This window comes from Chinchilla lanigera, unplaced genomic scaffold, assembly GCF_000276665.1.
Source record: "Chinchilla lanigera isolate Chin_1 unplaced genomic scaffold, ChiLan1.0 scaffold00121, whole genome shotgun sequence".
NCBI classification, from domain to species: Eukaryota; Metazoa; Chordata; class Mammalia; order Rodentia; family Chinchillidae; genus Chinchilla; species Chinchilla lanigera.
In genome coordinates, this window is record NW_004955522.1 from 3,914,023 (window position 1) to 3,925,126 (window position 11,104).

Genomic DNA, 11,104 nt, shown 5'->3' on the forward strand with positions numbered 1-11,104 from the left:
TTTGAGACCAGCCTGGGCTACACGGTGAGCTCAAGGCCAGCCTGAACTGCATAGGGAGACCCTGTCTCAGAAAGACAGGAAAAAAGAGATGAGAAGCCCAGCAAGGTGGGGTGACTCATCCAAGCTCACAGCTGGTGCAGGGCTGACCCTTGTCTGCCCGCGGGCAGAGCCCAGGCCGCCAGCCCTGCCCCACTTGGATGCCATTAGAGCCCAGGGCCCTGCGTACAGCCATTCCCTGCCTGCCATGTGGCTCGACATGGCTTCCGGCAGCAGGGACCGCTGCAAGGATGCACGTGCTGGGTTTGCGCCTGCGGTGCAGAGGCTGCGCCGTCTGCGTGGGGTGGCTGCTCTCTCGTCTCCTGGACCACCCCGCGCGCCCGCGTTTCTTCCTGGGGCACTGGGGCCCTCCGGTGTGTGGCGGCGGAAGCAAGGCCAGGCAGCCAGAAGCTCACCCTGACCTCCCTCCCCTGGGCTCTGTGGCACAGGGGACAGGGCTTCCTGTCCTCAGACCTTAGACTCGTGTGTGTCACTTGCTTCCTGTGTCCTCTGCTAGGTGAGAGCTCACTGTGTGTATGTATTTATAGGTTTTGGGGACTGAACCCAGGGCCTTTGCACTGAGCTACATCCCAGCCGTTTTACTTTTTTTTTTTTTTTTAAATTTTGAGGCAGGATCTTGCTGGGTGACTATGCTGCCTAGGCTGGGCTCACACTTGTGCTCCTCCTGCCTCAGCCTCCCACCGAGCTGGGGCTGCAGGTATGGGCTGCTGTGCCTAGCTAGAGCTCACTGGTCTCTCTTGCCGTCCTATCCTCATCATCAGGGCCTCCTGATCACTTGGTGGATAAATAAAAGAAGGTACTGTGGCCCCCGGATGGAGGCGGAAGGTGATAAACCCCATTCCATGTGGAGGCTGCTGACCTCAGGGAGGCAGCGGGTGCTGCGGGACCCAGCAGCAGGACACTGGCGGCGCTAGGGGGGCCCTGCAGGAGGGCGAGGCTGGGGAGGGAAGAGGGCATCGGGCAAGGGCCTCCCAGGCGACTTGTGTGGGGGAGGGACAGGGACACCCAGAGACGCTCTGAGGCCTCAGCGCCATCTGTCGGCAGCCTGGTGTCACTGCCGCCGCTCCCTGGGGCAGAGGCGAGTGGGCCGAGGCGGGGATCTGGTGGCAGGTCACAAAGCCGAGAGCAGTCAGGGCTCAGCGGAACTGGGGGGCGGGGGGGGAGGGGACACAGCGCCGCGCATGCCACGGTCACGCTGCGGACACAGACAGATCTGGTTTCGAGTCCCAGGCCCCCCCCGCCCGCACGCTAGGTGTCGGGCCTGGGGCGAGGGATTGGAGTCTCCTGAACTCTTATTTTTTAGGGTTCTTGGAGGCACTGGGAACGCAAGCCAGTGCCCTCTCCCTGAGCAACCCTCTTCCTGATTTTTATTTAGAGACAAGGTCTGCTAAGGTGCTCACAGAGGACCCGAACTTGCGATCTTCGTGCCTCAGCCTCCCCAAGTGCTGGGGTTATAGGCCTGCTCCACCACGCCCGGCCCAGGCCTGCGCTCTTTAGTTTGTGGAATGGAAATGGCAACTTTCCTTGGATCGCTGTGAAGAGCTGATGAGATGAAGCAGAGGGTGGGACCCAGCACTTGGTACAGAACAAAGCGTGCGGCTTTGAGCTCACTTCCTCGAGAGGACCTCGGGCCTCCCTAGTGGCCCACAGCCAGGCCTTCCTGCCTCAGCCTCCACTCCTCTACAATCATTTATTCCCAGTAGCAAGCCAAGTGTGGACCTGGTGCCCTGAGAGAAATGGGCATTACTTATGCGACCTCAAACCTAGAGGCATGGGGATCTCACTGCCCAGTGCTGTGGAGCAGGAACACGTGTGTCCCAGAGGTCACGGGTCAGGGACAGGTTTCTCCAGAAAGCAGGTGACAGTAAGGGGTGCACTCTGGGCACAGGGGGTGGCATGTGCAAAGGCCCTGGGGCACACAAGACACTGTACCTGCTGGATGTGGTGGTATAACCCCAGCACATGAGAGGCTGAGTCAGGAGGGTACCACAAGCTCAAGACTAGCCTGAACTATGTAGTGAGACCCTGCCTCATCAAAACTGAAAAGCAAAGACTCCAGAGCAGAGGCACTGAAGGGGACCCTCCCTGGGCCAGACACACCCTGCCAAGCCGCACCCCTCTGCTCCCTCTCCTTACCTGGCATCCGGAGTCGTCCCAAGTCTCTTGGACCTCATCCCAGAACACACAGTGGGACAGGAAGGTGGTGATGCCAACGGTGAGGTCCTCGCCAGGGGCCGGCTCCAGGTCAGACTCGGGCACCACACTCAGGTAGTAGATGCCTTCTCCGAAGGGCAACTCCTCAGGGCCCAGGATCCACGTGGCCGGCTCATCTGAACGGCAGGCGATTCTTTTTCTTTTTTTTTCCCCCCAAGGCCTCCGAACCCCAACTCCAACCTAATTAATTAATTTATTTTTTAGGTAGGGTCTGGCTGTGCAATTCAGTCTGGCCTTGAGCTCACTATGTAGCATAGCCTGCCCTCAAACTTGCAGGGATCCTCCTGCCTCAGCCTCCCCAGGGCTGGAACTACAGACATGCACCACCATGCCTGGCTCCAATCCTCACCTGGGAGGTGGCCATACCCTAGGAAGCAGCTCAAGAAAAGCCCAGGGAGAAGGGTACCTGGAGCAGCCGCAGGCAGCAGGCGGGTTTGGACGTCGTAGCTGGTGGCGTTGGGGTGGTAGCCGTAGCCCAGGCTGAGTGTGAGTGGGACGCCGGGTCCCCAGTGCAGCTGGACCCCCAGAGCCGACCGTCTGGAGGTCCTGTTCACCTGCAGAACCTCAGCTCCGGTCAGGTTCAACACGCTGGGTGTGGTGTGCCCCTCCGGAGGCCGAGGCAGAAGGATCTGTGCGAGACAAGGACGTCAAGGGTGCAGCCGGAAGGAGGTGCACCCAGGCCGCCGCAGGGCTGCTGTCCAGAGCTGGGCGGGGTGGGCCCCAGGGACCCGAATCCACGCTGTGCGCCCTCCTGAGAGCACCCTGCGGTGCCCATAGCAGGTGTCCACAGGCACAGCTGGGTGGCGTCAGCAAGGGCAGAGTTCTCATCTCACGGCTGTGGGGGCCAGAACTCTGACATCAATTTCTTTCTGCTTTTCTATGGTAGGGTCTCACTGTGTAGCCCAGGCTGGCCTCAGATTTGCTGCAATCCTTCTGCCTCAGCCTCCCAAGTGCGGGGATCACAGGTGTGGCCTGCTGCACTGCACTCAGGTCAAAACCAGCTTCCCAGCGCCCCTTTCAGAGCTTCCGGAAGTAGCCGGAACCCACTGCCCCCCTCTATCCCAGCATCTGGAGGTCATGCCCCTCCCTCGGCTTCCGGCCTGGCCTCGTGTCTCCCCCTGCACCTGCCATCCAATCCCCCTTCCTGTCCCGTCGCCACTGCGCCCTCCATCCCCATCATCGTCATGTTATGAGACCTTGGTGGCTCCTCGGGCCCACGCCCCATCCAGGCCGACCTCGTGTCAGACCTCCCGCCCTTGAGCCGGTCACGGGCAAAGTCCCTGGTAGCATCAGGCTCCAGCGGGGAGCATACGGACACCACTAAAATTTGTCATTCAGTTAGTCCTTAGTGCTGCAGATGGTGCCCATGGCTGTAATCCCAGCACTCAGGAGGCTGAGGCAGGAGGATCACAAGCTCAAGCCCAGTTTGGGCAGCTTCTCTAGACCCTGTCTCCACAAAGGGCTGAGACAGTAGCTCAGCTCAAGAGCCCTGAGTCCAGCCCTCGGTACCAACCAACCAACAAACAAAATGTCATTGATAAGATAACCGCTGATGACTAGGAAAAAATCATGAAGAGCTTGGAAGAATCTGACCTCGCATTGCACCATGGCAGGTTTATGTTGTTTTGCTTAACTAAAGAAAATGTAGGGCTGAGGGTGTAGCTCAGCAGGAAAGCATGCACGAGGCCCTGGGTTCAATCACTAGCACCGCAAAAGAAAAAAGAAATTTAGGTCTACATGGGAATTTTAGAAGTTACATTTATGCAATGAAGGTGATAAAAATTCCATCAACAGATGCACATACAGAGGAAGATTTCTTGTTCCACACCAAAAGACGGACCAAGGATGGCACACTTACGGCTTTAAGTGACACGCGATGCCTAAGGTAGGTTAGGGATCATTTTGAGTGATTCTCTCTCTGACTGCTGTCTGCATAACTGGCCAACTGTTGGTCCCAACCAAGCTGAGGAAGCCAAAGGCCCGCCCGTCTGTTTCCCAGTGCCCCACTCCTACCTCAGCCTTCTGGGACAGGTTCCTCACAGGGATGAGCCGTCCGCTGGGGCTGCTCAGACACAAGCTGCCCACCGTTCCGCTGACAGCAAACCCGCTGCCGGCTGGGAAGGGGCTCGTCCGGAAGCTCATCATCTGGAACCGAGAGCGGGTGGTGTCAGCCGAGGCCCTGGGGGGCTGGACGTGACCAGGTCCCTATGCTGTAAGCTGAGGCAGGCGGGTAGCCTGGGCAGTCAGGAGTGGACAGGGGCCCCAGCCCTGGCTGCTGCTGGCTTTGGGGGTGTGTTTCTGCCCCGTGGAACTGTGGCCTCACAGGGCTGGCCTTGGAGCACCCAGCTCAGACTTGGTTTGAAACCCTGAGTCTTTCTTCCCCAAAACGCACTGGGAAGAGGATGGATTTGGGTGTCTGGAGCCAAGGGTGTGAATCCCCGCTGTGGCCTTGGCAAGTTTTCGAGCCTCATCTGTGAAATGGGTGCAAAGCTGCTAGGTCACCGATAGCGCTGCCACCAGCGTGGATGAGCAGATAGCAGCGACGTGCCTTGCCCTCCCCAAGGAGGCCGCAGCTGCGTTACCCTGATGTCCACAGGCTCCTGTGCGTGCTCTGCACAGCGGAGGGCCTCGGCGGGCAGCGTGAAGGCCGCGGACTTAGCAGTCGCAATGTGCAGGGAGGCTCCTCGCCACTTCCTCGGCTGTATCCTGGGGCGGAGAGAGGAGGAGGTCAGCGGCCCGCCCTGCAGCAGGGCGGGAGCGGGGTTCTCCTTTCTCTGGAAGGCTCTTGTGTTTGGGGTGGCAGGAGTGGTACCCGGGCAGCGGGCGCCCACGCTGGTTGGAGGTCTCAGGAAGGCAGAGCTCTGCCAGCTTTGGTGCCTGCTACGGTGTTTGCCATTTAGGAGGTGCTCAACACAGGTTCTGTTTTTTGAGGCAGAGTCTCACTATGGAGCCCAGGCTGGCCTCGAACTCGTGGTGGTGATCCTCCTGCCACAGCCTCCTGAGTGCTGGGATCACAGGTGTGTGCCACCAGGCCCGGCTTGGACGTGCCATTTTTCTAGGTTTATCTTTCCTACCTGCCTTGACCTTTGGTCCCACGGCTCCCTAGCCCCGTCCTTTCTGCCCTTTGACCTTGTCCTGTCCTATTCGCTTGGGGACCTGTTTCAGATCCTGGTTCTGAGCCAGAAACCACCCTGGGAACCAAGAGAGCACCCGGAGGACCTGAGGATGAGCACTGATGCCTGGAGCCGCAGCACAGGTCCTGCTGGTCTGGTGGGGGGGAGAGAAAGGAAGCCGTCCCCAGGCAGTGGTCAGGGCTCGGGGACCGCGGCACTCCGTGGGGAGACCCCCCAGCAAGTGTGCATCCATGCAGGCCTTGGCCCATGAAGGACATGGACAGCGGGGGGCAAGCCCCATCCTTCTCGCCCTGTCCCCACCCCGTCCCTCACTCGCTCAGTGGCCTGGACACTGGGTGCCGGGCCCTTCCCTGCCTGTCCTGTCTGGGTCCCCCTTTCCCAGCCCAGGGCCAGCCTCCCCGGCTCTGCCAGTCGCGGGCTCTTGGGAGGCGGTTGTAGAAGGCGTGAGGTCAGGGCACGAGCTTCTCAGGTACCTGTCTGCGTACACAGAGATGGAGGGGGTGGCCAGGTTGGCCGGAGGTCCCCCGGGCAACGTGCCCAGCAGGAGAGCAGTCTGCACGCGCTCTGCCGCCCTGAGCAGTGAGGCCACTGGGCCCGCCTGGAAAGGAAGCAAGAGGACACTGGTGAGAGCCGTCACCCTGGCCCACCCCGCCATTTGGGGAATGTCCCCAGGCCGGTGTGGGACCTTCTGAAGGGACTGCGGGTGGACAGCGCAGGGAGGGGACAGGCGGCACTGTGGGTGACCTTGAGAAGAGACAGGCGGGTTCCAAACCCCGGCTTCTACAAATGCCTTGCACCCTCACGGCAAGCAGAAGGGGAAACAGAGGCACAGACAGGCCAGGCGACTGGAGGCAGTCACCTGCTGCTGCGAGCTAGGACTCAGGGAAGCACCCAGCTCAGGGTCCCTGCGCGGAGCCACGAGGCTCTCTGTGCTGCTGACAGGCCTTGTTCGGGGGTGGCAGGGAGCTGTGGGGACAGCCACCCGCCAGTGCCCGGGCTGAGCTCTGCCCCGCCAGCCCCCACCCACACCCAGGTCAGAGTTTCCTCGGTAATGTGGGGTGCTGTGCAGGCTTGGGGGGCTGGACGCTTGCACAGAGAACCCGGGAGGGCACAGAGTGTGTGTGTGTGTGTGTGTGTGTGTGTGTGTGTGTGTGTGTATGGCCATGATTGCATGAATACAGTAATGAGTGTATTCTTGTGAGTCTTTGTGAGCATGAGCGTGTGAACACATGTGAGTGTACTGAGTAAATGTGAGCAGGCTTGGGGTGAGTATAAGAGTGTGTCTGAGTGCACAGTGATTTTGTGTGTGGCTGCAACCCAGGAAAGAGTTTGTGAGTGTGTGTGTGTGTGAGAGAGAGAGAGAGAGAGAGAGAGGGAGAGAGACTTGCCATGGGTGAAATGCATGTGCAGAGGTGTTTGTGTGCGCACGCACACATGCCCTGGGGTGCTATGAAGGAATACTGCTTGGGTTCCTCTAAGTGTGTGCCTCCATGTCCGGATGTGGCCTGTGAGTGTGCATGAGTTTGTGTCGTTGGGCAGTTTATTTGCGTGTGCGTGTGCAAGTGCACGTGGGTGCAACTGAGTGTGTCTGAGCACGTGGCCATGTGTGTGTGACTGAGTAGCCAAACGCTCGTGTGGACTGCGCCCAGTTCCTCCTGCACCCTTGTGCCCATCGCGGGGACTGAGGGGCACACGCGTCCCGCGCACGCCGCTCTCAGAGGCTGTACTCTTGTCAAACGAGCCAGGAGTTTACGCAGACCTCCGGGGGTGCGTGTGACCCCCCGACTGGGGCTCACGAGGGCTGAGTCAGGGACCTCCATGTACAGACGAGGAAATGAGGCTTCCGGGAGTTGCGTGACTGCCTGCGGCACAAGGCCTGTGAGTGACAGGCGCTGGAGTCAGGCTCAGGCTGCCTGGTCCCAGAGCCATGCACTGCCCACTACCCCACACTGCCTCCCTCGCTGCCCCGTGGTGCTGCTCTCTGGAGCTTTTCCTCCAGCTCCGTGGGAAGCACTGCAGCCTCTCTGCCTCAGTTTCCTCATCTGTGAGATGGGGAAAAGATCCAGCCAGGAATGCTGATGTGAGCTGGGCACACAGTGGCTGTGAAGCCCACATCCGGCCAGGGACGCCCACCTGGCTGGCGTTGGTCTCCCCGGGCTCCTCTGGTCTGTAGCTCAGGGACACGTCCAGTACACTTCCCACGGCCACAAACAGGTCCCTGGTGGCCACCTGGCGCCTTCTGTCCTCAGGACGGGCTGTGGCACTCGCTGTCAACAGGGCCTCGCTGGCGAGGTACAGAGCCTGGCTGGCCTGCCGGAGGGTTCACCCAAAGAAGGAAGAGCAGCGTGAGCCCCTGCCCGCGTGGACCACCCCTGTGCCTCCCAAGGGACGAGGGCTGTGGTGGAGGGGAGCAGGAGGGCCATGCCAGCATCGCACGAACTGCCTGGATCCCTGACACGAAACCAGGTCCTGCCTCTTTATGAGGCTGTAAGTTCCTGCAGGAGTGTAGCCAGGCTGTCTCTGCATCCTTCCCAGAGAGCCTCAAACACCGCCATGGCCTCAGGGGCGGCCACAGTGGGCATCCAGCAACATTGCTGCCCAGGGGGACGAGTGGAAGATGGACGGAAGAAGGATGGGTGGACAATGGATAGACGGGTGGATGGAAGGTGGGTGATGGATGGATGAATGGATGGAAGATGGGAGATGGGGAGATGGATGGAAAATGGTTGAATGGAAGATGGATGGATGATGGTTGGATGGATGACGGATGATGAATGGATGGATGACAGATAGATGGGTGATAGTTGGATGCATAGAAGATGGATATTTACTTTTTTTGTTCGTTTGTTTGTTTTCTGGTACCGGGAATCAAATTCACGACCTTGCGCTTGCCAGGCAGGCCCTGTGCCCCTGAGCTAAATCCCCAGCCCCATAGAAGATGGATAAATGGATGGATGAATGAACAGATGGACAGACATAGCACTTATTCCAAATTTGCTACATTTGTTTGTTGAATTACTTGTTTAATGTCTGGCTTCCCTGATATCTGAAAGTGCCAGGAGGGCAGAGTCCTTGTGTGTGACTTGCTTCTGCATTCCCAGTGAGTCTTGTACCTGGTACACAGGCGTTCAAGAAGCACTTTGTTGAGTGAATGAATGTGTGAAAGGTTGGGAGTCAGAGCAGGAGGTGAGACCAAGCCTGTTGCCCGGGCTCCGTCCTGCCGGGTGTGACTCACAGGAGGGCGAGCGAGCCGGGGTGTCTGCACTCTGCCTGTGGTCGCTGAGTATGGCATGGATCCCGACCCCAAGGGCAGGTGGAGGCACGGAGGACCCCCAGGCTAGAGAGGCAGGTCCTCTGGGTGACAGGCTGGTGTGTGCTGAGCTGGGGGACAGGGCCAGGCAGCAGCCGCATCTCCCTCTTCCCCTTGGCCTGAAGATGCCCCCTCCAGTTGCCCTCTTTTTGCTCAGCAGCGGTGGGGCAAGGACTGCGGGCAGACAGGAAGTCGCTTCTGGTGTGGGACACGGGGGCTTCCAGAGGGGTGCCAGGGAAAAGAAGACAGAGGAGTCCTGGCAGCCCTAGGAGAGCCAGCGGCCGAGCGGCCCCTCCGACCTTTGACCTATGCCGGGTTGTTACCCACCGGTCGTGCAGGGGGTGCTCCGTGGCGGGCTCAGCAGGGGGAAACTCACCCGGGCCGCGGGCATGAGCTCAGAGTGGTGGGTCAGCTCTCTCAGCACCTCGGCCAGCCTCTGTACGCTCTGCATGTCCTCCAGGCTGGCCGAGACTGTGGACAGCGAGCCCAGCACACGCTCTCTAACCTTGGCACGGGGAGGAAGACGGGGGAGAAGGCATCATTCCAGGGGCTCCATGAAGGTGCTTCCGGAAGATCTGGGGTCAGAGGAGCGGCCAGGCTCCACACCCCATACACCCGCGCTCGCTCAGGGGATGTGGGCAGGCAGCACGGCGCCCCCAGAGCCGCCCAGGTCTTCACCCGTTCCCGCTGGCTCGAACCACCCCTCGGGCGGCTTGTGCCACTGGTGGTAAAGACGGATCTAATCACTTTTCGCAATCTTTTTACAATAAAATTCCCTTCCAGTTCCAGAAGCCTGTGACCCCGTGACAGTGAGAGACAGAGAAGGCAGGTTACCAGCCAAGAAGGCGTTTTCTTAGCTTTAGGTCACTTGCCGGAAGGACTGGCGAGGGGGACCACGCCGGCCACTGGGAGGCGCTAACGGCGTCTTCTCGAGGGTCTGTGAGCCTCACTCCCACCCCAAGGGGCTGCACGCAGAGCCCAGGCCCCACCTTCCGCCTAGTGTCCGCCTCCAGGAATGGCCCAGAGCCCGGGCTCAGGTTCAGCACGGACGACACAGACTTGGCCAGCTGGAGAAGCCGCTCGGGGCCACCATCACCCTGCAGGGTGGCAGTGATTTTCTCCAGCACCGCAGCCTGCAATGCCACATCCTCGACACAAGTGTCGCCAAGTCCCACCTGATGGGGAAACAAGGGGTGAGCTCAGTGGTCCCCGTCCCAGAGCCTGGCGCCTGACGTCACAGTGGGCCTGGGCTGGGTGCTTCCTGAGGCTGAGGGCAGCACACCCACGGCTACCAGGCAGCCCCTGGTCACCAAGGCCAAGGCTTGGACGAGCCATTGCCCCGCCTCTAGGTCCTTCTTCATCTGTGCTCTGTCCCTCGTCTCTGCTGCTGACCCTGGCGCGTCCTGGGCTTTTATCCAGGCTCTGCCTGGAGTCCGCGTGGGATCTAATCTCCAGCCTTCTCCTTATACACCCTGAGGGTGCGGGTCTAACTCGTGCCTGCTCCTCAGCTCCAGTCCACCCCTGCTCCAGGGACTTAGGCCACTAAGTCATAAGAGCTCCCAAGACCGTGCCTGTGTGTCATCGGGCCCTGGCGCACGCATAGCAGATGCTCTGTGAATATTTATCGAAGGAGTGAGTGGATCGGTGATTCATCTGGCTATCTAGCTGCCTTCCTCCCAGCCACCTTGTGGTGACATTCAGAGAGGTAGAGAAGTTCCTGAAATAAAAGCGGCCACCACTACCCACCTTGGCGGTTGCATGGGTCTGCTGTCTGTCCCCTGCTTGATTGGTGACAGAAATGACCACTGTCAGCACAAAGTCATTGTTTTCTTTTCCAAGCGGCAGATAGACGGAGTGGAGAACTGGGTCAGGGCCGCAGTGCAGGCAGGAACCTGGCAAGTGGAAATGGAGCCCTGAAGGGGCGGCTCCAAGCCCCAGGGAGATGGACACCCACCTGGGCCCAAGGACACAAAAGCCACAGTCTGGAAGGTGTGGCCAAGGCGTGGCAGGCATTCTGGCATGCCACACTTCTGGAAGAAGACGCTGCATGTACTGATTCACCAAGTCCTCTCCAAGCAACTCCAAGTTGCTCTAAATTTGGATGAATTCTTTTCTAAAATCCATTTAAAAATTGCAGGAAAAATTCCCAAGCTTAAAAAAAACCCCAAAGTGGTGAAGCAAGGTACAGGAATAAGGAAAGGAAGGCGGAGAAGGAAAGAAGAGGGAGGAGGAAAAGGAAATAAGGCAACAATTTGAAAATCAGCTCAAAACATATCCAAGCTCCCTCCAAGCTCCCTCCAACGTTACTTCCTTTACGAAGCAGCTCTACTTGAAATCCTGGGCCTGCCGTACATAGCTTTGTTTACCAGTTGTCCCCAGCACCAGGTTA

The 11,104-nt window shown here is 59.3% G+C and overlaps 1 protein-coding gene across 2 annotated transcripts in view; it reads right to left on the minus strand.

Annotated features, from left to right (window-relative positions):
- Pkd1l2 (polycystic kidney disease 1-like 2) overlaps window positions 1-11,104 on the minus strand; it is an 85,392-nt gene that overhangs the window by 36,217 nt on the left and 38,071 nt on the right. For both annotated transcript variants that reach the window (XM_005409357.1, XM_013507110.1), the window contains exons 15-23: window positions 10,462-10,607; window positions 9,705-9,890; window positions 9,092-9,220; window positions 7,539-7,715; window positions 5,879-6,003; window positions 4,854-4,977; window positions 4,285-4,416; window positions 2,678-2,900; window positions 2,194-2,387 (exon numbers count right to left, since the gene is read on the minus strand). In XM_005409357.1, the coding sequence (XP_005409414.1) occupies window positions 2,194-2,387; window positions 2,678-2,900; window positions 4,285-4,416; window positions 4,854-4,977; window positions 5,879-6,003; window positions 7,539-7,715; window positions 9,092-9,220; window positions 9,705-9,890; window positions 10,462-10,607 (1,436 nt within the window). The remainder of the gene's footprint in view (window positions 1-2,193; window positions 2,388-2,677; window positions 2,901-4,284; window positions 4,417-4,853; window positions 4,978-5,878; window positions 6,004-7,538; window positions 7,716-9,091; window positions 9,221-9,704; window positions 9,891-10,461; window positions 10,608-11,104) is intronic.